This window comes from Theropithecus gelada, chromosome 16 (assembly GCF_003255815.1).
Source record: "Theropithecus gelada isolate Dixy chromosome 16, Tgel_1.0, whole genome shotgun sequence".
NCBI classification, from domain to species: domain Eukaryota; kingdom Metazoa; phylum Chordata; class Mammalia; order Primates; family Cercopithecidae; genus Theropithecus; species Theropithecus gelada.
The window spans coordinates 59382481-59410108 of NC_037684.1; the positions used below are offsets into that span (position 1 = coordinate 59382481).

Genomic DNA, 27628 nt, shown 5'->3' on the forward strand with positions numbered 1-27628 from the left:
CTGGCCCACGGGTGCCTGCAGAGGTAGGGAGAGTGCTTGGAGGCCCCACCCCTGCCCGAAGAAGAACCGAGGACACACACACACCGTGTTCCTCATCCCTGCTTTCTTTTCTCTCGTTTTCACTGGGGACTGCCTGTTCTGGGCACTCATTAGCTTCCCGGTGCAGACGTGGGCAGTGACGTTAGTCTGAGGAAGGGTAGCTGTTTTCAGGGGATGGGAAGTGGGGTGGCCTCTGTGTGTTTTGTTGGGGTAGAGCTGCCAGCCCCTCACGCTTCCATTCCACTTCCCTTTTCTCCTTTTTGTTTTTCCCGGACACACAAGGGTGGCACCAAAGTAGGTTAAAGGTTTGGACAAGTGCAATTGGGATTTTAAAAATAACCCATCTAGGCTGGGCGTGGTAGCTCACGCCTGTAATCCCAGCACTTTGGGAGGCTTAGGTGGGTGGATCACCCGAGGTCAGGAGTTCGAGACCAGCCTGGCCAACATGGTGAAACCACGTCTGTACTAAAAATACAAAAATTAGCCGGGTGTGGTGGCGGGCGCCTGTAATCTCAGCTACTCTGGAGGCTGAGGCAGGAGAATCGCTTGAACCCGGGAGGCGGAGGTTGCAGTGAGCTGAGATTGTGCCACTGCACTCCAGCCTGGGTGACAGAGCGAGACTGTCTCAAAAAAAAAAAAAAAAAAAAAAAGGAAAAATAATAGCCCCTCTAGGCCCCTAGAGGCCTCGGTTCAGGCTTTGCTTTACCAGTTTCAGGGTCCTAAAGTGGTGTCTTGCGGGCAGGGGACCGGGCAGGCAGAGGCAGAGGTGGCATGGCAGGCCCTCCCTCCACCTTTCCCGGCTGCTCTGGCCACAGCGGCTCTGCTTTGACTGGTTGGTTTTCTGTGTCAGGGTCTGGAACGCCGCTTGTGTTGGGCCCCTCGGCCCCATTTTTGGGTTGAAAACATCCTAAACATGGCTCCTGCCAGAGGCTGAATCCCGAGGATGCCAGGCGTTTGCGGAATTTGGCTTTTCCCAGGGCCCCGCCGTGCTCTTTCCTTGACAGAGGCCGAGTGTCTGCTCCCCCGGCACCATTCATTTGCCAGCCCAGGCGTGCCTTCGCCTCTCTCTCGTTGTATGGGGTGTTCGGCCCTCTAGCCCTGCAAAGGCAAAATCAAATTATCTTCTCTGTTGATCCGAGTGAATTTGGTTCCTGGAGAAGCCCCAGGCGCGGCTTCCTGATAGTTGGTGAGGAAGAGGCTTTTGCGGTGGACCTCCTGGCTGATCCCCGTCTTTCTGTCCCCTGCTTTTGTCTTTCAGTCGTCGGAGTTCTTCGAGATGCTGGAGAAAATGCAGGTGAGTACGTACCCCCATCGCGGTGGGGAAGAAGCCCAGACCCAGACGTGGGCGGCATAGGGACCAGGCAGAACCCACGGGCAGAAACCGGGTGCCCTGGAGGGAGGGGCAGAGAAGAGACAATCACATCCCCTTAGCCCCGGCAACCCGAGGCCATTTTACTCTTGAGCACTTTGGGAAGACTCCTGTGGAGGGACAGGGAGGATAAAAAGCAGAACTTCCCCAGCAGGGCAGCTGGGGAGGCCATAAGCCCTGTGGATATGGAGGAGGGTTTGAAGGGCCCATTGTTCCTGGAATGAGCCAGAAAGAAGGCCTGAAAGAATGGGCTGCTTCTTGGGGGAGTCACCTCGCCTGGGGAGGCAGAGGGGTGGGGTGGGAGGCCGGCCTGAGTTCAAATCCTGCACCGGACACTTACGAGCACCAGTTCCTTGCCCGTCCTAAGCCTCCATAAATAAGTAAGAAGGAAAGCACCCACTTACATGGTGGTTGGGGTGAAACAAGATAATCGGTGTAAGTACTTGGTAGACACTATATATAAGTCGGTGTGTGGTGTGGGTTTGGGGGTTCTTTGCTATTCCTCACCAGGGTCAGGGTTCCCAGGTAAGAGCCGCTGCCCTGCAGTGTACGTGCAGAGGCCCAGAAGGGTTCATGGACGTGGGCGGGAAGAGTGGGACGACGATGCTGATAATCCACCTGTAGCTCAAGCACTTCGCTGGGCTCAGAGATTGACAGGCGTCATTTCTTCCTGCTGAGGCCTTCAGAAGTAGGTGTGTTATTATTATTATTATCCCCATAGGACAAGTGGGAAAATTGAGGCACAGAACGATTAAAGGCAGCACTCAAAGGGTGCGTGGTTCGTAAGTGGCTTCAGAGTCAGCGAGTCCAGCCATCATGTCATGATACTTTTGACCCTAGGTAGGTGCTCCAGGCTCAAGGGAGGAAGATTCTGTAATAATGGTCTGGAAGTCCTAGCAGGAGGGGCAGATACAGCCCCCACAGCAGTCCTGAGATGCTGGGAAGCAGCCAGGTCCCCTGAGGCTGGGATGGGAGGGGAGGGAGGGGAAGTATTGTTAGTGGCCGTGTCACCCAGAGCAAGTTATTAAAATCGTCCTCCGCACCCAGCCGTGTGTAGACGACAGACTCTTCTATGCATTTAGGGAACTTATGAGCTTGTGGACGCAAGGCTGGCACGCGCCTGAGTGATGAGGGGTGGGGGATGGTAGATAATTAAGTGCCCAATTGCTTGGAGCAAAGCTGGGATTTTCACCTCTAGTCAGTGGGATCCTGGCCCTCTGGGAAGCTGGCAGGGGGTTCGCAGCCCACCCAGCCTTCTCTCCAGTGTCTCCTCAGATCCTCTCTTCCTTCTCCCCCAGCCGGAGTCCCCTTCCCACAACTTTCCCCCACACAGGGTCTCTCTGAGCACAGCATTCAGCCCCAGTTAACCAGCCTCAGAGTGGCCTGTTGTATAGAGGCTGCCGGGCTTGTCTTTTCTTCTAGACTGGGCGCTTTCTAGGGTAGGGCTCTTGTTTTATTCTCCCTCTGTCTCTGCAACGGCTGATCCCCCTGGGCAGGGTGTCTGTTCCATTTCAGTTGAGACTGTTGAAGCCAAATTTCCGGGTGTTTCAGTCTGTACCCTGTGCCCCCTGGGCCCAGCCTCAGAGGATTCACTGTTAGTAAGAAGCTCACGTATGGGGCGCTGATGGCCATGGAGTGCCCGCGTGGGCCTTGAGCCTGGGCTCCATCTCTCTTCATCTTGCATGTGTGGAAACTGAACCTCAGAGCAGTGAAGTGCCCGGGTCACTTTGCTAGTTGTGAAGAGCTGAAACTGGAACCCAGGATACCCGATTCCTAGCCCAAGAGTCTAGGAATTACGAGAAGGCAGAAGCTTTGGACTCCTTGAGTCCTGGGTTCAGGTTCTAACCCTGACACTTTCTAGCTGAGTATCCTCGGTCAAGTCGGTTTCCCTCTCTGAGCCTTCATTTCTTCATTGAGGGGAGAAGGGGACATAAAGATAATACCTATTGTGGCCGGGCATGGTGGCACACGCCTGTAGTCCCAGCTATTTGGGAGGCTGAGGCAGGAGAATCTCTTGAACCCGGGAGGCGGAGGTTGCAGTGAGCGGAGATTGCGCCTCTGCATTCAGCCTGGATGACAGAGTGAGACTCTGTCTCAGAAAAAAAAAAAAAAAAAAAAAAAGACAGTACCTCTAGCAAAGGCAGCACATGGAGGAGAGAGGTCCCAGTGCTGGACAGTGGCTCTGCAGTAGGTTATTAGGGGAGGGAGTGGTGTGGCAGAAGGGACGGGAGGAGGTTTGCTCTCCTGCCCTCGGGGCTGTTCCCAGACAGGGATGACTAATGCAGGCCAAACAGAACAGACTTCTGCCCTCACTGCCCCCCCGCCCGCCATCCACCCAGTGTGCCAACTGGGACAGGGTCTGGAGGGCCACCCAGGTGGTTTTCTCTGTGTGTGTGAGAGGAGCGCCTGTCCAGTGGGAAGGGCCCTCGCACGCCCTCCTGAACAATGCTGCGAGGCGACTCAGCCCAGGGAAGTCCGGAGAGGCAGCCTCTCAAGCCACCCAGTTAACAGGAGCCCTGCTGTCCGCAGAGTGTGGGGCACCTCATGCACTTGGTGAGCCGGTGACCCGGCTTCAAATCTAGGCCCTGCCCCTCACTGGCTGTGCGACCTTAGGCAAGCAGCCTCGTTCTGGCGCCCCGGCGTCCTTGCTGGCGGAAAGGTGCTGTGAGTTTCAAAGGAGACCACAGAGACAGCTGGCTTGGGAAGGTTGAAATCCCTGTGCGTTAGTGTTGTGATCAGGCAGAAGCTGCTTCTGGACTCCTGCTTCAGAGGGGAACTGTTTCTTCTAGTTTGTGCTCCGTCTCGTACTGTCACCCGATTTTCTCAGACAGTCTTGGAATCACCACGTGTTCCCCTCCTGCACAACACAGTTAAGTCAGAACTCAATGATAGAATCGGGACTGGGGCCAGGTGCAGTGAGTCACGCCTGTAATCCCAGCACTTTGGGAGACCAAGGCGGGTGGATCACCTGAGGTTAGGAGTTCAAGACCAGCCTGGCCAAAATGGAGAAACCCCGTCTGTACTAAAAATGCAAAAAATTAGCTGGACATGGTGGCACATGCCTGTAATCCCAGCTACTTGGGAGACTGATGCAGGAGAATCACTTGAACCCAGGAGGTGGAGGTTGCAGTGAACCGAGATCCCACCACTGCACTCTGGCCTGGGCAACAAGAGTGAAACTCCATCTCAAAAAAAAAAAAAAGAAGAGGCCGGGTGCAGTGGCTCACATCTGTAATCCCAGCACTTTGGGAAGCCAAGGTGGGTGGATCACCTGAGGTCAGGAGTTCGAGACCAGCCTGGCCAACATAGTGAAACCCCATCTCTACTAAAAATACAAAAATTAGCCGGGCATGGTGGCGCATGCCTGTAATCCCAGCTACTTGGAAGGCTGAGGCAGGAGAATTGCTTGACCCTGGGAGGTGGAGGTTTTCTGTGAGCTGAAATCATACCACTGCCCTCCAGCCTGGGTGACAGAGAGAGACTCTGTCTCAAAAATAAACAAACAAAAAGAACTGTTGGATAGGGCACTGCTTCCCAGAAGTGAATTCTTCAGATACCTGTAGATAAATTCCCTTAGTCGAGTCCCAGGCATCATATATGATCCTTGCAGTCATCCTTGCATTAGTGGGATGAAAGGTGAGTGTCTAATCCTCATTTTACAGATGACACTGGGGGCTCCAAGAGGCTATGCTTTGTCGAGGGTCGCAAATAGTAAGCTTGCAGCAGAGTGAGGGCCAGCACCAGGCCTCCCGCCTGTCCCCTGAAGGCCTGTTGGCATGGGGTCTAGAGTGCTAGCTGTGACACCAGCAGGTGTGACTTCCCATGTTTCCCTTCCCTTACTGGCTCTGTGATCCTAAGACATATATATATATATATATATATATATATTTTTATTTTTTTTTTTTTTTTTTTTTTAATTTGAGATGGAGTTTTGCTCTTGTTGCCCAGGCTGAAGTGCAATGGCGCGATCTTGTCTCACTGCCACCTCTGTCTCCCGGGTTCAAGCAATTCTCCTGCCTCAGCCTCCTGAGTAGCTGAGATTACAGGCATGCACCACCACGCCTGGCTAATTTTGTATTTTTAGTAGAGATGGGGTTTCTCCACGTTGGTCAGGCTGGTCTTGAACTCCTGATCTCAGGTGATCTGCCCGCCTTGGCCTCCCAAAGTGCTGGGATTACAGGCATGAGCCACTGCGCCCGACAAGACAGATATTTAAGCTTTGAATGATAATACTGCCTCCTTCATAATGACCCACAGCATTTATTATGTACCAGTGTTCCAAGTGCTCAACCCATTGTTCACCTTTAACCTTCACCACCATAGTCGATACCACCATCGTTCCCATTTTACAGATGAGAACACTGAGTCACAGAGAGGTTTCTGTGACTTGCCAAGGTCATCAGGCTGATAGGTGGCAATGTTGGGATTTGAACCGCGGTGATCTGTCTCAAGTCTGTGCTGTTAGCCCAGCGGTGCTGCTGCCTCGCTCAGGTGCTGGGAGGCCCGCCCGTGGCCACGTGTGATGTGTACAGGCCCAGCCCCGGCCAGCTGTTGTGCTGCTCTTGTTACTAACCCCCTGTGAGGCCAGGTGCTCTTTATCTGGCCCTTTCTTCTGACCTTTGCTTTTCTGTGGATCCTGTTTTCCTTGTTTCTATAGGGGATCAAGCTTGAAGAACAGAAGCCAGGACCCCAGAAGAACAAGGTGGGCTGGGTGGGGGAGGGGGTGGCCCGATGGCCCTGGTGAGGGGCCAGGGTGAGAGGAAGGCAGGAGGAGCCGCCAGGGTGCTGGGTCTTCCGTCTCACACCTGTCTAACTCTGACTCACACCGCGGGCCGCTTCATGACTGCCTTGTTAGACCAGTGCACGGTGGGCAGCCGAGGGGTCCTGGCCTGATGCCTCAGGGCAGCTTCAGAGCAGGCTGGGGGTGGAGGCCTCGGTGGGACCTCAGGCTTGGCTGTTTGGCCCGGCTCTTCCCGACCCTGTGCAGTGTGTAAGGGTGTCAGGCTCTGCCCCGGGTTCCAGTGGGCAGTCAGCTCTCAGCTTCAGGTTCCATTTCCCAGCCCAGGGTGCCGCTTCTCACTTGGAGGCCAGTCCCCCTGCCTGGAAAGGGGTGCTGGGGGAGACTAGAGGTCATTTTCTGGAATGAGTGTTCTAGGATGGGAAGCTGGTATGATGCGGGGTGAGAAGTTCAGCGCCTTCGGTACTGCGTCGCCAGCTGGCAGGGCTTATGTTCCGGTTCTGTCGGTTTGGAGAAGAACGGGGTGGGGGGGATGTCAGATCCCAGAGCTGATTCTGAGCTGTTCTTCCATCGAATGTTCCTCCCTCAAAGCCCCCACAATGTACCCCCCTTGTGAGACCTGGAAACAGTGGTCAGACTTTATGGGCATTGCCGGGACTAACGGTGGCACTATCTGGTTTGTCTTGCAGGATGACTATATCCCGTACCCCAGCATCGACGAGGTAGGCGCCCTCCCCCGCTCCCACCCGCTCTGCAGCCTGCTCTGGGTCCCTTGCCTGGGGAAATGATGGTGATGGGCTGTGCCCAGCCCCCCATGGGAGAGCACCTTGGGCCTGGGACCTCTCTTCCTGTCTTTGCCTTTGTATCCTCAGCTTCTCCATATGTTAAGTTGGGGGTGCTCATCTAGGCCTTGCAGCCCTGGGGCTACAGGGTTGGCGAATGAAGCTGGAGATGTTGTGGGGCTTGGAGGAGGGGTTCAGGTCACTGCCTTTGGCCTCAAGTACCAGTGGGTACCAGGCCCTACTCCTGGGAGCAGTGCAGAGGGGACACCGCCACCGGCCCCTCCCTCCCCTGCAGTCCCAGGGCCAGCTGCAGCGCAGGACCCTCCCTCTGCCTTCAGGTTGTGGAGAAGGGAGGCCCATACCCTCAGGTCATCCTGCCGCAGTTTGGGGGCTATTGGATTGAGGACCCGGAGAACGTGGGCACCCCAACATCGCTGGGGAGCAGCATCTGTGAGGAGGAGGAAGAGGACAACCTCAGCCCCAACACGTTCGGCTACAAACTCGAGTGCAAGGGTGAAGCCAGGGCCTACCGGAGGCACTTCCTAGGGAAGGTGAGGCTGGGGAAGAGGAGCTGCTGGGGGTTGGGGGCAGAGGCTGGGGACCCTGGGAGAGAGGAGGTACCAGGGGTCGGGCGAGAGGCTGGGGGAGGCTGTGGGAGGGTCGGGGGCGGGGCTGGGGACCCTGGGAGAGAGGAGGTACCAGGGGTGGGGCAGAGGCTGGGGGAGGCTGGCAGAGAGGAGCTGGCGGGGGTTGGAGGGGAGGCTGGAGGAGAAAGGAGCTGGCGGGGGTTGGGGAGAGGCTAGGGACCCTGGGAGAGAGGAGCTGCTGGGGGTGAAAGGGAGAGGCTAGGGGAGGCTGGGGGAGAGAGGAACTGGCGGGGATGGTGGGAAGGGTTGGGGCCCTGGGGGGAGAGGAGCTGTGGGGGGCGGGGGGAGGGAGGGACTGGCAGCCCTGGGAGAGAGGAGCTGCCCGGGGTGGGTGGAGGGCACAGTGACCCACGGTCCTCTATCCAGTGCCCCCCTTTTCCTTTGCCTCTTGCCTCCTTCCCAGTCTGTCCTTTCGTTGCTGCCTGCTGCTGTCTTAGTTGGAGAGGTCTGACTGGCTCTGTCCTGGGATAGGGGACACGGGGCAGGGGAGCCATGCAGCAGTCAGGGAGGCCCAGTGCCGTGAGTCCTTGTGGGGACCACCCCCTGCAAATGTTTCAGGAGGCGATGGAAGGGGTAGTGTTTGGGGTGAAGGACGGTTGGTGGAGTTTTGAGTGTTCAAGGAAAAATATGTTCTTACACCTCAGAAGCCTCTGTTTCCATCTAAATCACGCAAAGCTCTCCCGTCCTCGTTTCGTCAGGTCCTCTGAGTACTTGTACTGCATACTGTCTGCGAGCCTCTGATAGCTTAAAAGTGACAAAATTACTTTTAAAACAATATATTCTGCCCTTCGGACTTACCAGATTCTTGATGTACCGAGAGCAGATTCCGGAAATCTGTAGGCTGAGGCCGCTTTGCAGAGTCTCACATGAGGGGAGGCTGCATCAGAGCCCCTGGGTCTTGTTAGCATGCAGATTCCAGGGCCCCACTCTGATCCAGCAGGTCTGGGGAGCTGTGTTTTTCGCCCGTGTTCCCCTAATCAGGGAGTGACCCACTGGCCCGGGACACCTCCCAGCTCCCCTGGCTGGAGGTACCAGGGTTCCTCCTTGCTGTCTTGCCCCAAATAGTCTGAACTGGTGAGGGCCGCCCCCTGGGAATGAGAACTTAGTGTCTTGTGGTCAAGAACTTGCCCTTCAGAGTCAAGACCGATGTGCGTTTGAGCCCCGGATCTGTCCCTTACTCGTCGTGTGACCCTGGGCAGTGATTTAACCTCCCGGACCATTGGTTTTCCCGTCTGTGAAACGGGGACGATGTTCTCTCCCGGATAAAGTTGTGGTCAGGAGTGGAGGAGACAGGGGGTATTCAGCCCCTAGCACCGTGCCTGGCGCCTCCTGAGGATTCGGCCGGCGGTACCTGTTAATGTCGTCATTGTCGTCAGTAGCATCCTTCTCTTTCTTGGTGCTGCGGGGCTTCGCGCTCCTGGTGAAGGAGGTGGTTTGGGGGGAGCATATCTGGAAGGTTTCTTCTTCCTTCTTGCTTACACTCGGTTTCTCTTTCTAGGATCATCTCAACTTCTACTGTACTGGCAGCAGCCTGGGGAACTTGATCCTGTCCATCAAGTGCGAGGAAGCAGAGGGGATCGAGTACCTCCGGATCATCCTCAGGTAGGGCTGTTGTGCTGCGTGAGGCCACTCCTCTTCCAGGCAGGGTGGTGTGGGGGCTGGGATGGGGGACTCAGAAATACCAGACTGACCAGTCTGGTCTGGGTGTGCTGGTGGCGGGGACAGGCCTGCTGGAATCCTGGGGCTATGTCTGAAGTTGCCTAGCAGGGAGACCCACATGCTCCACCAGCTGACAGAGGGGCATCCAGGTCTCCAGGTCACCCGGACTATACCCCTCCCGGCCCCTCTTTCTTACAAGTCCATGGCTCAGAGGAAGATGGGAAGAAAAGTAGGGATGGTTCAGTGTGACTCATCCTGCTGAGACGCAGCTCCGAGTCCTGGGAGAGGGTTCGCCAGAGCGCTGCCTGCGGTATACGTCTCACCAGGAAAGATAGTATTTGTTGTGTGGGCTGGGTTCCCTGAGACGCAGTGATGTTCACAACAGGAACACTGATTTACGGCGGAAGCCAGGGCACCTCTCTCTGGATTGTGACCTTCTCAAGGGCAGGAACTGGAACTGGTTTCTGTTTGGCTTAGCTAACATGTTTTGTAAAACCTCCTCTGTGCCAGGAACTGTGATAGGTGTTAGAGATACCATGATGGCTGAGACTTGGTGCCTGTTCTCTGAAAGGAATATGGTTTCACGAATGTAATGTGTGTCATGGGTATGATTTTAGCCATATGCACAGGTTGCTATGGGGGCACAAAGGAGTCTGTGTCTTATTTATCTCTGTCCCTGGTGGGGTGGTGCTCAGCAGAATCCTGTGAACCTGTCAAGCTCTCAATCCTTATTTGTGGAGTCTAATTGAAAATTCATAAAGGTATTTGGAAAAGAGCAATCAGATTTTTTTTTCCTGCCCAAATTTTGAGATAAATATTGGAGGGAATAAGGACATATAACCCCACTTTGGGAAAGGCGGAGGGGGGCATGGTTTGAGGATGTTGTCGGCACCCATCCATCCAATCTTAGTTTGTTTCTTATCAAGAAAGGAAGCAATTTTCTCTACAGAGGTTCATTTGGCTGGAAATCATATTTGTAAGGCATGGAAGAGTCAATTAAATAGCAAGAGCCAATTTTCTGAGGGGTTAATACCTGGATCTCCATCTCCAAATAGGATTTCCAGCTAGGTGAACCTCTGTGAAGAAAATTGCTACCTTAATAAAATTGAGACCAAGATTGGGTAGGATTTTTGAATAAGATGACAGCGGAATACAAAGATCTAACCCCCTCTTTCTAATAGTGTATCCTACATTAGGACTGGAAATGCTGCTTTGGGGCTGGAAGCTAGAGAAAGATGCCAGGCACACAACACATACTTTGATGGTTTTTCTTTTTTGTTTTGTAATCTATGGGAAAGTTAGGACTAAAAGTAGGTGAATATTGAGAGTTGAACCCCAGTTTCCCTTCCTTAGAAAGCAGTATCATGGCCAGGCACGGTGGCTTACGCCTGTAATCCCAGCACTTTGGGAGGCCGAGGTGGGCGGATCACGAGGTCACGAGATCGAGACCATCCTGGCTAAGACGGTGAAACCCCCTCTGTACTAAAAATACAAAAACAAACAAACAAAAAAACAAAACAAAACTAGCCAGGGATGGTAGCACGCACCTGTAGTCCCAGCTACTCAGGAGGCTGAGGCAGGAGAATCACCTGAACCTGGGAGGCAGAGGTTGCAGTGGGCCAGGATCATACCAGTTGAGCCTGGGCAACAGAGTGAGACCCTGTCTCAACAACAACAACAACAAAAAAAAAAAAAAAAAAAAAAAAAGAGAAGAGGAAAGCAGTGTTGTATGGGAATATATGCAGTTGGAGATTCTAGAAGAATCCTGTCCTCTTTAGGAGTGAGAGTGAGCCCTAGAACAGCCAGGGATCTTTCCACATAGAATTATGTTGTGGGTCAACAGCATTTGAAATCAATGCCCCAGGAAGCCCAAGGGCAAGCTCAAATGTGGCTCTCCCAGATAGAAAGCTAGTGGGTAGGATGGTGACGAGAAGCCGTATACCAGCTCAGAAGTTGGGCAGTCACATCATGTACTTGGAGTGATTGCCAGGCCAAATTGGAAACCAGACATAAAAAATTGGCTCCACGGTTTAGCAGCTTTGCCAGACACAAAGAAGAAATTATCCAGAAATGAAATTCCCCTGCTGGCAGTGACTACTGTCCAAACTTCTTCCTCATTCCCCATAGACTTCTGGATTTTTTAATTGATGTACCAAATTTATAACAAGCAGCACTCCAGTCTAAGATCTAAGTATTCTAACAGCCTGTGTGTGCCATGAGAGTAGCTAAGAAGAATCTACCCACAGTTTGGAGACAACAAGCCTGTGTGGACTTTTCTTCTGTTTCACGTTTGGATAGAAAGAAGAAGAAATTTTGTGGGTTTGTAAAAGAAGAGATTCTGCATCTAAAAAAGCATAAACTGGTTAGAGAATAACGGAGTTTTGAAAAGTATTTACTTTTACAGAAAGCCAGGTAAATTTGAGATATTTATTAACTTTGAATTTTCCACAAACCTCTAGAAAAAAAACACACTAAGAAAGGAAAGATAGAGTGAGCATCAGAATGGGAGAAAATAATTACTGGTTAAGTTAGGGAGATAATAAAAGAAAACTAAAAATGGTCAAAAAGAATTTTAAATAGTATATGAAGCAGTAAAAAGCAGAATCTACTTGGTAGAAAATCCAGTTATTAATATGGGGAACAAGTTTAAGAAACTCTCACATAATTCAAAGGAAACACAACAACTTTAAAATAATGAGTGAGATTATGATGAATATGGAGGGTAGTGAGTAGGAATTACACATGGATAATTGATGTTGTTAAGCTGATTGAAGACTTAAATCTGAAAATCAAAATGACTCACCCATTAACAGACAAAGTCAATGAAAGGAAATTAATTGCTGGATGTACTTTGATGAAAATTTAGTATTTCATAGATATAAAGTTACTAGTAGAATGGAAGCGTTCCAAATAGTAAAAGAAGACAAAGAAAATACACATGTAGAAAAAGAAAATAAAGGAATAATAAATAAATATGATAGAAGTGTGAGTACATATGTAATGATAATAAATATAAATGAGTTAAATTCCATTGTTAAACAACAAAGATTCTCAATTTGGGCCACCTCTCCAAAAAACCTACACATATTGATCTATATTTTATTAAAGAAAGTCAGAATATTTGAAAATTGTTAAGAAAAAAATTAGAAAAGCCAAATACAAAAAGAAAGCAGGAATGGCAATATTAATATAGAAAAGTAGAATTCAAGGCAAAAAAAGCAATCAGTGTGATAAAGAGGGCTATTATGCATCTTTTCATAAAAGGTAAAATCAATAATGAAGATATTTTATATTGTCAATAGTATATATTATAACATAGTATATGTATATGTACTTACGTATGTAATGATGGAAAAATTCACAGAATACAATTGTAATGGTAGATTTTTAACACACATCACTTGACATATCAATACTAGAGTTAGAAATGATATTTATTCATCTTATTAATGTCAATTATATACATATTTTTCTATATATATATATATATATCTGTTTCTGTATCTATCAGACTTTGATCCTCTAACAGATGTTGCTTCTTTTCAATTGCCTTTGGAACGCTTACACAAATTGACTGCATAGTAGATCAGTAGTTTTCTGTGGACCTGCTACATCAGAATCATTTTGGATCTTTAAAACAAAGTAAAGCAAAAACAAACAAACAAACTCAAGAAACAAAAACCAAAACCTAGACTTCCAGGCTCCAACCCAACCATTTGAAACACACACACTAAATAAATAAATAAATAAGATACGTAAATATGTGTGTGTGTATTTTTTTTTTTTGAGATGGAGAGCAGTGGCGCAATCTTGGCTTTTTGCAACCTCTGCCTCCCATTTCAAGCGATTGTCCTGCCTCTGCCTCCCAAGTAGCTGGGACTACAGGTGCATGCCACCACGGCTGGCTAATTTTTTTGTGTTTTCAGTAGAGACGGGATTTCACCATGTTTGCCAGGCTTATCCCGAACTCCTGACCTCAGGTGATCCGCCCGCCTCTGCCTCCCAAAGCGCTGGGATTACAGGCGTGAGTCACTGCATGTGGCCTAAACATATAGTTTCTTATTTCTTTCCTTATTTCCATATGATTCTATAGAATTCTGTAACTTGCTTCTCTTAACAATATATCTTACAGATTTTTCCATATTAGCATATAGAGAATGTCTTAATGTATTTTACTGCTGCATACTATTCCATTGCATGGATGTGAAATAATTTATTTAATACATCCCCTGGGCCAGGCATGGTGGCTCATACCTGTAAGTAATCTCAGCACTTTGGGAGGCCGAGGCAGATGGATCATCTGAGGTCAGGAGTTCAAGACCAGCCTGGCTAACATGGCAAAACCCTATCTGTACTAAAAATTGAAAAATTAGCTGGGCATGGTTATGTGTACCTGTAACCCTAGCTACTTGGGAGGCTGAGGCAGGAGAATCACTTGAACCCAGGAGACGGAGATTGCAGTGAGCTGAGATGGCGCCACTACACTCCAGCCCGGGCGACAGAGCGAGACTCTGTCTCAAAAAAAAAAATAATAATAATAACAATAATAATAATACATCCCTTGTTAATGACCATTGCCAATATTTTGGTAACACGGTAATGATTAAATGAGTAACCTTGTGCAGACGTCAGTTTTTATGGATTATGATGGTTTCTCAGGTGAGATAGCTAGGTTAAAACATAACTGCATTTGTATTTTGATAGATAATGTTAAATTACCCTTTGTAGGGGCTATATAAATTCGAACTTTCACCAGCAATGTATCAAAGTGCTTTTTATTCCAAAGCCTCTTCAGTAGAATGGATTGTCAAACACTTGGATTTTTGCCAATCTGATAGATGAGAATAGTATTTAGTGTTGCTTAAATTTATAATCTTAATATGAATCATGCTGGCCATCTCGTCATATATTTAAGAACCGCTTCTATTTATTTGCTGTGAACTGTCTGTTTATAAGCTTTGCTTCTTTTTAAATTGGGCTGTTATTTAAGATTCTATTTTTAAAAATCTTGGCTAGGCACACTGGCTCACGCCTATAATCCTAGCACTTTGGGTTAGGGGCTGAGGTGGGAGGATCACTTCAACCCAAGAGTTTAAGACCAGCCTGGGCAACATAGGGAGATCCCATCTCTCAAAAAAAAAAAAATTAGCTGGGTGAAGTGGCACACACCTGTGGTCCCAGCTATTCAGGAGGCTGAGGCAGGAGGATTGCCTGAGCCTGGGAGGTAGAGGCTACAATGAGCCATGATTGTGCCACTGCGCTACAGCCTGGGTGACAGAACAAAATCCTATTTTTAAATAAATAAATTAAATCAATCAATCAATCGGTCAACCTATGTAACTAACTTACTTGTAGGTAATTATTGATAGCAGCTATATTTAGGAACTTTTGAACCATGAAGTAAACCTAAATACATTTCAAAGAGCAAACTCTCAGCTGGATGTATTCACCTTCAATTTGATGATAAAACTAGCAATTAATAACAAAATAATGATTTTTAACAACCCACTAAACCCACTAAACCACTCAGAAGTAAACAGTCCTAATACTTTCGTAAGGAGCTGTTTTTTTGTTTTTGTTTTTTTTTTTTTTTTTTGGGAGATGGAGTCTCGCTCTGTCGCCCAGGTTGGAGTGCCGTGGCCGGATCTCAGCTCACTGCAAGCTCCACCTCCTGGGTTCACGCCATTCTCCTGCCTCAGCCTCCCAAGTAGCTGGGACTACAGGTGCCTGCCACCACGCCCGGCTAATTTTTTTGTCTTTTTTAGTAGAGACGGGGTTTCACTGTGTTAGCCAGGATGGTCTCGATCTCCTAACCTCGTGATCCGCCCGCCTCAGCCTCCCAAAGTGCTGGGATTACAGGCGTGAGCCACCGCGCCCGGCCTCTTAAGTAGCTTTTAGGCCAAAGGGAATAGAAGCTGCAGTTACAGAGTATTTATAAAGTAATGACATTTATAAGATTATACTTAAAACCTTTGGGTTGTATTCAAAGCAATCCTTAGAAGAAAATTCATTACCTTAAATGGTTTCCTATTAAATAAGAAAAAAACTACCGGGCGTGTTGGCTCAGGCTTGTAATCCAAGCATTTCGGGAGGCTGAGGCAGGAGGGTCACTTGGGTCCAGGAGTTCTAGACCAGCCTGGACAATAGAATGGACCTCATCTTTACAAAAATAAAAATAATAACAACACAGTAAAATAGAAATAAGAATGGTATTCACGAGTTGTTATTATTGTTAGCGTCTTCTCCATGTCTCATTTTCCTCCTCTGTGAAATGATGATGGGAACATGTACCTTGAAATTATTGAGTGCTTACGTGTCCTGGTGAGTGAGGACCTGACATGTTGCAGCTGCTCAGTAATGGTGGCTATTATTATTATTATTACCAATATTGTTACCGAAAGAAAGCCAGAGGAAGGAATTCACAAAGATTAAAGCAGAAATAAATAAACTAGAAATAAAAAGAATTTGAGACTTGATACACCTAGGTTTCTTTTGGAAGAAGCAATAAGATAGGTAACTAGCTAGCCAAATATAGATGAGAAGAGAAAATAAGAATATACAAAATTAGTCATAAAAAGATGCATGACCACAGATGTGGAGATTAAATGATTACTAATGGATGCTGTGTTCAACTCATGCTATTAAATTGCTTCTGTTTCTAATTTTATTTGAAATTTTATTTGAAACAGATGCCTTTCTAGGAAAGTTTGCCAGACGTAACTTAAGATGAAGTAAAAAAAGAAACCTGAACAAACCAGTAACTGGGGAAGAAATTGAAAAAGTTCTCAAAGAATTATCTCTTCAAATGTTTCTAGATCTAGATGGCCTTGCAGGAAGGTGTTTTAAACTTTAAAGGAACAGATTTTATGTTATTTAAACTGTTCCAGAGAAAAGAAAAAAAGAAAAATATGGAAAGCTTCCCAATTAATTTAATAATGCTTAAAAGATCTTTATGGGCCGGGCGCAGTTGCTCACGCCTGTAATCCCAGCACTTTGGGAGGCCAAGGTGAGCAGATCACCTGAGGTCAGGAGTTCATGACCAGCCTGGCCAACATGGTGAAACCCTGTCTCTACTAATAATACAAAAAAATTAGCTGGACTTTGTGGTGCACACCTGTAATCGCAGTGTGCCAAGATCGTGCCATTGCACTCCAGCCTGGGCAACAACAGTGAAACCCCTTCTCAAAAAAAAAAAAAAAAAAGATCTTTTTGAAAAAAATCAGTGAAATGAGATACAAAAACAAAGAGGTAGGGGCCAATATTCCTTATGAATATAGAAATCAATGTTCTAAATAAAATACCAGTCTCAGAAGCTCAAATCTAAGTAGATTATGAAGAATAATTCACTATAGCCAAGAAAGAGTTATTTTACGAATGCAGGATGGTTAATATTAGGAAATTCATTCAGTGTTTGTTTATCCAAGGCTTCATATATGCCAGACTTTGTCTAGTTGTAGAGACACTGTGAGGAATGAGTTCTTGTGACTTGCCCATAGAAGGCATTCAGTCTAAATGCACTGCATTTTAGAGATTCTTGTTTCTGTTCTCGGTCTTACTCATCTTCTTAGGAACATGGATCACTATAGGCTAGTGAGAGTGATGCGAGGCGTAGGTGGTGAGGGAGAACTGAAGGGAATGTGGAGGGTGTGTCTGAGTGTGTGTAGGGTTGATAAATGATGCTAGAGAAGTAAGAAAAGGCTAGATCCTATACCGATGATGTTTAGGAGCTCGGATTTTATCCTAAGAGTCATAGGAGAGGTACTGAAGGGAGAAGGTCATGATCAGATTTGCACAGTAGAATGATCACCCTGGCGCCGGGCACGGTGGCTCACGCCTGTCATCCCAGCACTTTGGGAGGCCGAGGCAGGTGGATCATGAGGTCAGGAGTTCGAGACCAGCCTGGCCAACATGGTGAAACCCTGTCTCTGCTAAAAATACAAAAATTAGCCAGGCATGGTCGCGGGCGCCTGTAATCCCAGCTACTCGGGAGACTGAGGCAGGAGAATTGCTTGAACGCGGTAGGAGGAGGTTGCAGTGAACCGAGATAGTGCCACTGCACTCCAGCCTGGGCGACAGAGCGAGACTCCATCTCCCAAAAAAAAGGAAATAAAAGACAATGACCACTCTGGCTAGAATAAGAAGAATGGCATAGAGGAAAGGCAAGGCCAGAAGCAGGAAGGTGAGTCAGGAGGCTGCTGTGATGAGCCAGGTGATGATCACAGGTGATGATCCAGACCACCAAGACTGCCTGATGCAAAGGCCGCTAGAGCTGTGCTAAGCACCAGCCATGATGGGGACTGAACCAAGGTGGTCTGCACTGACAGTACAGGAAAGGAGGTGGAAAATTCCAAAACACCTGAGGAAAACCCAGGAAGGCATTCAAAAACACCAACAAGTGGGAGATGAATTTACTGCAGATGAAATTCAAATAATGGTCCACTTTCAAGATGACTTAAATATATTTAAGATCTTAATAAGATAAAGAACGAATAGCATCTGTAAAATGGTTCATAAATTGTGATGCAGAGAAATGAATCAAGAACTCATGGTTGTAAAAGTAAAACAGGCTGGGCGCGATGGCTCATGCCTGTAATCCCAGCACTTTGGGTGGCCAAGGCAGGTGGATCACCTGAGTTCAGGAGTTCGAGACCAGGCTGGACAGCATGGCGAAAGCCTGTCTCTACTAAATATATAAAAACTAGCCAGATGTGGTGGCGGGTGCCTGTAATCCCAGCTACACAGGAGGCTGAGGTAGGAGAATCACTTGAACCTGGGAGGTGGAGGTTGCAGTGAGCCGAGATCACACCGCTGCACTCCAGCCTCGGCGACAAGAGCAAGACTCCGTCTCAACAAACAAAAGGAAGACAGTAAAAATTGTTGGGAACTCAAGAAATAATTGTAGAAATAAACTTAACACATGGGATAAAATCTAGTCTGTTTAAATAATGAATTTATGAATTGGAAGATAGACCCAAGGAATTCCTGCAGAACTCAGCACAGATCGAGAGATGAAGTATATGAAAAAGAAGATATGTGGATAATAGACTGGGAGGCCCCAGCATTTGTCTCAAAGACATTCTAGAAGGAAAGAATAGACTAGTGAACAAATATCCAAAAAAGTATTAGCTGAGAATGTTTCAGAATTGAAGAAAGCACACACCATGCTACTGAAAGTGATTTAAAAACAAAACAATACTTCCAGACATGTTGAACGGAAACATCAGAAATAAAAGATTTTAAACATTTAAAAAAATTTTAAAAGCTGTCTGAAGATACAGGCAAGATAATCTATGATCTAATGAGAACTAGGCTGAGAATAGATTTCTCCTTATCTATGATAGTTGTTAAAGACAATGGGGCAATATCTTTCAAGTGTTTAAAAAAAGAAAGAAGGAAAATAACCCTCAACCTAAAATTCTATACCTAGAAAAGCCAAAGACAAAGTAAAACTGCTTTCAGACATAAAAAAATGAAGGGAGTGTCCCACTCGGGCTCTTTTTGAAAGAATTACTGAAGGATATACTTCAGTCAGAAGAAAAGAAAAACCAGAAAAGATTTAATTAGAAAGTGACAAGAAATAGATAAAGTATGTTGATAAATTTAATTACTGATGGTAAAAAGTGTTTTTTTTTTTTTTTTGCATGTTTAAAAGGAGGCTTGAACTAAATTTATAAACAGAAGTAGCAAGGACAATGGGAAGGAAAAAATGTTCAGTGGATAAAAGTATACTCTGTTGTTTCTTATTTATGCCCCTTAGGAGAGAGAATACAATCTTAAGAGTTTGATGAAAAAAATATAAATAGATGTATTGGAAGATACAGAAATATAGTCTATAGCAAATTAGTAGGAAATAAAAAGAGGATTAACAAAAAGAAAGCAAAAAAAAAATCAATTGTAGGTAGGAAAGGAAGAGAAAAAAAGGAAAGAAAACACAGGGAATGAAAAATATAAAATGATGGTTTAGAAATAATTTCAGGCCAGTCATGGTGGTTCACGCCTGTAATCCCAGCACTTTGGGAGGCCAAGGTGGGTGGATCACCTGAGATCAGGAGTTTGCGACTAGCCTGGCCAACATGGCGAAACCCCGTTTCTACTACAAATATGAAAAATTAGCTGGGCATGTTGGCATGTGCCTGTAATCCCAGCTACTCTGGAGGCTGAGGCAGGAGAATTGCTTGAACATGGGAGGCGGAGGTTTCTATGAGCCGAAATCGTGCCACTCTATTCTAGCCTGGGTGACAGAGCAAGACTCCGTCTCAAAAAAAAAAAAAAAAAAAATTTCAAATATGATAGTAATTGCAATAAGTATAAATAGATTAAATTAGCCTATTACAATACCAGCCTATCAGATTGAATTAAAAATATAGCTATATTCTACTTATAAGAGACATACCTAAAGAAAAATGGTGTGGACAGATTTAAAATAAAGGGATGGAAAAAGATACGCTGAAAAATACTATGAAAGTTGGCGTAGCAATAGTAATATCAGACAAAATAGATTTTCAGGACAAAAAGACTAGGGATGATGTACTCGTTTGTAACGCGGAATACTTCTTCCCCACTCCTGATGTTTCCTGTGGCATAGAGGGAATACTTCTGTGTAACACCCGGGCTGTCTTCGCCCCCTTTGATGGGCGTGTTTGGGAGCAGGAACTCACATGTGTAGCTGTGTTCCTTCCCCCTTTTCCTCTTGGACCGAGCTGCCCTGAGGGTGGTCTCCTGTGCAGTAAGTCCCACCCAGCAGCCTCATGGGAGGGGGCTTGCCCCTGGCCAGCACTGCCTGTGTCTGGGTGGGTAAGTTGGGCTGATTCCGGTATTTAGTTAGACGCGTTTCATCTTCACTCTAAGCTGTGTGCTCCCACACAGTGATTTTGACTCCGAACACCTTACTGTGTTGTTGTTTCTTTGCTTTTGAATTTGTTCAGAAACCAGGCAGGGAAAGAGTCCTTTTTCTAGGTCCCCCAGAGGCCTTGGCTTATGTGATAATAAAGAGGGCACGTCCTGTTCTTCATCACCCAGATGTTCTGTGAACATGCTCCGTCCACTCAGAATATCTAACAGTCATGAGCTTGTGCTTAATAACATGGTCTTGAATTTTTTTTTTTTTTTTTTTTTTTTGAGACGGAGTCTCGCTCTGCCGCCCAGGCTGGAGTGCAGTGGCCGGATCTCAGCTCACTGCAAGCTCCGCCTCCCGGGTTCTCGCCATTCTCCTGCCTCAGCCTCCCGAGTAGCTGGGACTACAGGCGCCCGCCACCTCGCCCGGCTAGTTTTTTGTATTTTTTAGTAGAGACGGGGTTTCACCATGTAAGCCAGGATGGTCTCGATCTCCTGACCTCGTGATCCACCCGTCTCGGCCTCCCAAAGTGCTGGGATTACAGGCTTGAGCCACCGTGCCCGGCCGAATTTTAAAAAGCAAAACGGAGAGAAATAGAAGGAGAAGTAGCCAGATACTCAGGTATAGTGGGAGATTTTGACGACGTTGCTGAGAAACCAGTGGATCGAGCAGGCAAAAAATTGTGAGGTTATGGAAGACTTGAACGACACAGTTAACAATTTCGATCTTGGCTAACGTGTATTCCTGCTCTTAACAAAAGAGAAAATACAGTTTTTCAAGCTCGTGTGGAGTGGGAAAAAGTAAAAGTCCATGTATTAAAGTCAACACATTTCAAATAATATCATTTAGATTATGTTCCTTGAATGTAAGACAAATTATCAACAATTTAAATACTGGAGAGGAAAAAAATCTCATATTTGGAAAGTTAAAAACTTTAAAAACATAACTAATGGACTAAAGAGGAGATCACAAAAGAACTGACAAAATATTTAGAACTACATGACAGTGAAAATACTATGTATCAAATTGTGTGAGCTGCAGTTAAAGTGGTATTTAGAGAGAGATGTATAGTTCTAAATGCACTTTAAAAAAAGATTAAATGAGTAAGTATGTAGGTCAGGAAGTTGGAAAAAGAGTCGTAGAAAAACTCTGAAGAAAATAGAAGGAAGGAAGTAAAAAAGATGAGAATAGACTAGTGAAGTAGGAAGCAAAAATAAAAAAGGATAGAGATGGTAAAAGAAAAAACCCAAAAGGTATCTCTTTGAAAAGACTAATAAGATCGATAAACCTCCAGCTAAAACTGATAAGGGAAAACAAGGAAAAGATACTAACAGGCCGGGCACAGTGGCTCACGCCTGTAATCCCAGCACTTTGGGAGGCCGAGGCAGGTGGACCATATGAGGTCAGGAGTTTGAGACCAGCCTGGCCAGCATGGTGAAACCCCGTCTCTACTAAAAATACAACAGAATTAGTCAGGCATCTGTAATCCCAGCTACTCGGGAGGCTGAGGCAGGAGAATCACTTGAACCTGGGAGGCGGAGGTTGCAGTGAGCTGAGATCGCGCCGTTGCACTCCAGCCTGGGCGACAAGAATGAAACTCCATCTGAAAAAAAAAAAAAAAAGAAGAAGAAAGAAAGAAAAGATACAAATAGTATTGCAGCAGTAAAGGTGAGGACAATTACAAACAGAGATGAAGTCTTCAGAGAATACCAAAAACAACTTTATACCAATGTGCTTAATGCTTTTATATAAAAATATAAATTACCAAAACTGACTCAACAAGGAGTAGAAAACCTAAACATTTACCACTGAAGAATTTGAATTAGTACCCAAAAGTATCCTCCTATAAAAACAGCAGGCCTAGAGATGTCACAGACTAGTTTTAGCAAACCTTTAAGGAATGAGAAAATCTCATTTAAACTATTTAAAAGGATCAGGCTGGGCGTGGTGGCTCACGTCTGTAATCCCAGCACTTGGGGAGGCCGAGGTGGGTGGATCACTTGAAGTCAGGAGCTCGAGACCAGCCTGGCCAACATGGGGAAACCTCCTCTCTATTAAAAATATGAAAATTAGCTGGACGTGGTGGTGCATGCCTGTAATCCCAGCTACTCAGGAGGCTGAGGCAGGAGAATTGCTTGAACCCGGGAGGTGGAGGTTGCAGTGAGCCGAGATGCACCACTGTGCTCCAGCCTGGGCAACAGAGCGAGACTCCGTCTTTAAAAAAAAAAAAAAAAAAAAAGGATAAGAAGCTACCTAGCATTTTTATAAGACTGGAATAACACTTCGATATCAAAACCTGGAAAGGAAAACACAAGAAAATAAAAAATAGGCTGGTGTTGCTTTTGAACAGAGCTGTGAAAATCTAAATAAAATACAGTAGTCTCATCATATTCGTGGGGGAAATATTCTAAGACCCCCAGTGGATGCCCGAAATGTCATATAGTCCCAAACCTGATTGCCATCAACAGAAACACCTCTGTTTATATCTTTCGCCCACACATGTCATCCTTTTTTCATCTTAACTAAGCATTTATGCACTGTGGCCATAGCTTTTGCAGTTTGAGGTGCAACAGCAAAACTAGCAATAATTTTCTTTTTCCTTCTTCACAATTTCGTCCGTACCATGGATCTCAGGAACCTTAGCATAGAATTTTCTTTCCTAATTAAGAACTTTCACCTTTCGACTTAAAGGAGGCACTTAACAGTTTCTCTTTGTCATATCCGAAGTGCCAGCATCACTCATGGGCCTCGCACTTTGGGGCCATTATTAGTATGATAAGGGTGAGGGTGACTTGAACACAGGCAGTGAGATACTGCAACGGTCCATCCGATCACTGAGATGGCCGCTAAGTGACCGATGGGTAGGGAGCGTGTAGGGCGTGGATACGCTGGACAGAGGGAGAATTCACATCCCAGGTGGATGGACTGGGATGGTGGAAGATTTCATCATGCTATTCAGGACAGCACAAAATTGAAAACTTATGAATTATTTCTGGAATTTTCCATTTAATATTTTTTTGGCCGTGGTCGACTGCAGGTTACTGAAACTGGGGGAAGCAAAACCGTGGATAAGGGGGACTGCTGTATTAATAAATGGAATTCGGCCGGGTACCGTGGCTCACCCCTGTAATCCCAGCCCTTTGGGAGGCGGAGGCGGGTGGATCACCTGAGGTCAGGAGTTCGAGACCAGCCAGGCCAACATAGTGAAACCCTGTCTCTACTAAAAATATAAAAAATTAGCCAGCCATGGTGACGGGCACCCGTAATCCCAGCTACTTGGGAGCCTAAGGCAGGAGAATCTCTTGAAACTGGGAGGCAGAGGTTGCAGTGAGCCAAGTTCGCGCCATTGCACTCCAGCCTGGGCAATGAGAGCGAAACTCTGTCTCAAATAATAAATAAATAAAAATAAAAAAAAAATTCAGGATATTAAAAATAATATGTCAGAAGTAAGTGGACTTTTTCCCATGGAATCAAAAAATGGCTCAACAGAAATGTAATTCACCAGGTCAACAGATTAAAAACCATATGGTTATCTCCTCAGATGCAGAAAAGCATTCAGTAAAATCCAGCATTTTCATAATGTGCTAAATGAATCAGGGGATCAGGCTAAATTTAGACTCTCATGGTGAATCCTGTTATGAAGCAGATTTCATCCCACTTAGATTTTGAGTAAACCCAGATTTTGAAATACTAGGTTTTCTTTTCATAAAGGTTTAATTTCATGACAGAACCCAAATATATCCAGAAGCTGTGCTCAGTTCTTTGGGAGAACGCAAAAACCTACAAACAAACCAAAAAATAATGGCGACCTTATTTGCATTTCCCGTATTTCAGTGGCAGACAGATGTATCAGGCATTTTTTTTTTTTTTTTTTTTTTGAGACAGAGTCTTGCTCTGTTGCCCAGGCTGGAGGACAATGGCATGATCTTGGCTCACTGCAACCCCCACTTCCCAGGTTCAAGTGATTCTCCTGCCTCAGCCTCCCAAGTAGCTGGGATTACAGGCACCCACCACCATGCCCAGCTAATTTTTGTATTTTTAGTAGAGATGGGGTTTCACCATATTGATCTGGCTGGTCTCGAACTCCTGACCTCCTGATCCACCCTTTTTGGCCTCCCAAAGTGCTTGGATTCCAGGCGTGAGCCACTGCCCCCAGCCAGGCGCGTTCTTTACGTAGCTGCCTCCCCAGCCATACCTAAGTAGGATTCCGTTTTCGCACCATGCGAGTGTGGTGCCCAGTGTGTGGTTGGCTCATCTGAGGCCGATCTGGCCTCAGAGAGTCCTGAAGCCAGTGTCCTGTGTGCTGCGATCTCAGCCACCTTCCTCATTGACCATTTCTTTTCTTTTCTTCTTTTTTTGAGATGGAGTCTCACTCTTGTTGCCCAGGCTGGAGTGCAGTGGTGCAATCTCGACTCATTGCAACCTCTGTCTCCCGGGTTCAAGTGATTCTCCTGCCTCAGTCTCCCAAGTAGCTGGGATTTACAGGCATCCGCCACCACGCCTGGCTAATTTTTTTTGTATTTTTAGTGGAGATGGGGTTTCACCACGTTGGACGGGCTGGTCTCAAACTCCTGACCTCAAGTGATCCGCCTTCCTTGGCTTCCCAAAGTACTGAGATGACAGGCTTGATCCCCCATGCCTTCACTGACTGTTTCTTAGGGATGTCCTTTTCTCTCCCGTCTTGTGCAGGTCCAAACTGAAGACGGTGCATGAGCGGATCCCCTTGGCTGGACTGAGCAAGCTTCCCAGTGTCCCTCAGATTGCAAAGGTGAGAAACCAACCAACCTGTGAGAGAAGGCAGCTTCCTCTCTCAGCCCAGGGCTGGCCTCTGGAGTGGGGTGCAGGCGTATCCTGGGTAGGCTCAGCCCTTAGGGAAGGGGTGGCCGCTTTACTCTTTGGCCCTTGACTGCACTGATGGGGGTCCGGGAGGGCTGTGGGCAGATGCCTCTGTCTTTCCTACATCCTCCATAGCTCATCCTTGTTGCGGAGGCTGCTTAGAAACAGTATCCTCCATGAACAGCTAGTTTGGGAGGTGAGAGAAGTAGAAAGACGGGGCCGGATGTGCTGAGCACCGTAGGATGTCCGTGGAGGGGTGGGGGCGGGGTGGCCAGGGGAGCCTTCACAGCAGAGGAGAGGCCTGAGTTGGGCTGAAGGATGATCCAGATTGAGCACCCCCTTGAGTGAGAAGCCTGCGAACCTGGGAACTGAGTTAGCAAAGTGGGGTGAGCGAGATAGCTGGGTTGGTTGGACCCTCACTCTGGGAGCAGGAATGTCACAGAATTGTGCTGGATACGTTTGGTGGCAGTCGTGGGCTGGATGGTTTTTGGCCTTGTCTTCAGGCCGGAACGGAGATGAGCCTCAGGCTCTATCTAATCCGTTCCCACACTTTATCAGCAAACCCCGGAAAGGGTAGTCGACTTGCTTGGGCACGTGTTAGTGAGCAGCAGAAGAATCCCAGCCCAGGCCTCCTGACCCACGTGCCTCGCCCTCCCATGCTGCGTTGTCCCGGTGGGCAGAGGAGCCCAGATGTCCCTACAGATGTCGTCCCTGACCTCCGTGTTCTTCTCCCTTTCAGGCTTTCTGTGATGATGCAGTGGGACTGAGATTCAACCCTGTCCTGTACCCCAAGGTGAGGACCTTCATGCCTCCCAGCGCAGGGCCCTGCCGCTTGGCGAGGATTTGCAGACCTGTGGCTTTTTGGGGAGTTCTCTGCATCGTCGTGGGGTTTCATGGGGTCTCCATGATAAGCTTCCAGGTCTCCGTCTCTCCCTGCCCACCCCTTCACAAGCTGGTCCACTGGGAACCCATCCTCAGCCATGCCCAGGTCTCCAGCCCAGTTGAGTTGGTCCCCAGGCTGCTGTGAAGGTGACAGAGGGTAGCAGTGTTGTAGCTTCTCCAGCACACCTCAGTGGTACCTCCCTGAGGCCAGTGCTGGAGGGGTCGTGACTCTAGCTGGCGGCTAGTGCAGATCCAGTCTGCTGTCCCAGAGGGGCGGGAAGTACAGCAGGCAGACGCTCACAAAGAAGAGAAAGGCCAGACAGCTGCCCCCCGCATTGCCCGTGTTACTGCAGCTCTCAGGCCGTATGAGCCTCTGCTGCCTTCATTTATAAACAGGCTGGTTTTCTGATATCAGTTTCCTTTGCATTGGTCTGATATTGACCCCAGTTCTCATATGGGAATGTGAGTGGGAAGAGAAGCAATAATAATAAACCCACTGAAGAATAATTGTGGCATGAGAGGACTTACGTCCCCCACGGACAGTGAATTGCTTGAAATTGGCCACAGGAAAAGAGCCTGTGCATCGGCTGCCTCTTCATGGGCCGGCAGGCTCTGGAGAGGGAAAATGGAAGCAGAGCCGTGCTTCTGAGCTTCTGCCGTGGGTCACGCTGCAGCAGCTGAGGGCTGCTGGGGCCGGCTCTGTCTATCCTCTGAGTCCCAACTCTGACAACCAGGACCCATGAGATGAAATGTCCGGTGAGGAAGAGAGGCCCTGTCCCAGCGGAGACATCCAGAATCCGCTGGAACAAACAACTTTTTTTTTTTTTTTTTTTTTGAGACAGAGCCTTGCTCTGTCACCCAGGCTGGAGTGCAGTGGTGTAATCTCGGCTCACTGCAACCTCCACCTCCCGGGTTCAAGCGATTCTCCTGCCTCAGCCTCCCAAGTAGCTGGGACTGGAGGTGCCCGCCACCATGCCCGGCTAATTTTTGTATTTTTAGTAGAGACAGGTATTTCACCACGTTGGCCAGGATGGTCTCGAACTGACCTCAGGTGATCTACCCTCCTCAGCCTCTCAAAGTGCTGGGATGACAGGCGTGCGCCACCGCGCCTGGCTGGAACAAATGCTTTCAGTGTTCATGATTGGCATGTCACTCTCAGAAGCAGCCATGTATCCATCTGCAGGGGCTGAGCGAATGGCGGAGTCCTCTCCTGCACAGAGCCTTTCATCTTCCATGTGCCTCTGTTGCGCTATTTTAGCATCTGTTGATACCGGGAGCATGCTACACTTCATTGAACATTTTCTCTCATTGAGACTGACCTCCCCTTTATAATGACAACTGAATGAGTGGGGTTTAACCAAACATTAAAACCCCATCATAAAGGTCTAACTTAACTACAGGTTTGGCAATTTTGGTTGTCAACTCATAGCCACCGAGAGAACCAATGGTGTTTATTTGCCCAGTTCTCTCTATCGCTTGGAAAGCCTCGGGCCTTGGTAGTAATGGAAGAGCAGCTGTATTTTCATGTTTTCTATATTTGAAGGACCGCTGAGTCCAGCTGGGATGTACATCTGGCTGAGATGCGCACATGTGTGTGTTTTTAAAATTTGCAGAGTTTAGAATGTCCTTTGGAAGTTCTCCATGGCCTGGTGCCTCTCCCTGGCAGGGCAGCCGTTCCTCCCCTGTGACTCACCCAGGCAGGAGTGGAGGGAGGCTCCAGGCGCCCTCGCGGGGGGAGCTGCGAAGCGTCCGTTTCCCCAGACAGCTGACAGCTGAGAGCCTCCCAGAGATACACAGTGTGTGGCAACTTCACACAGGCCACAGATTCCAGCCAATAAGTTG

The 27628-nt window shown here is 47.5% G+C and overlaps 1 protein-coding gene across 1 annotated transcript in view; it reads left to right on the forward strand.

The window, feature by feature from the left end:
- Positions 1–27628, forward strand: part of RAP1GAP2 (RAP1 GTPase activating protein 2) — a 172018-nt gene that overhangs the window by 93083 nt on the left and 51307 nt on the right. Inside the window, exons 5-11 of the mRNA XM_025363499.1 lie at positions 1298–1333; positions 6066–6110; positions 6836–6868; positions 7267–7479; positions 9074–9177; positions 24758–24836; positions 25644–25697. Of these exons, the coding sequence (XP_025219284.1) occupies positions 1298–1333; positions 6066–6110; positions 6836–6868; positions 7267–7479; positions 9074–9177; positions 24758–24836; positions 25644–25697 (564 nt within the window). The remainder of the gene's footprint in view (positions 1–1297; positions 1334–6065; positions 6111–6835; positions 6869–7266; positions 7480–9073; positions 9178–24757; positions 24837–25643; positions 25698–27628) is intronic.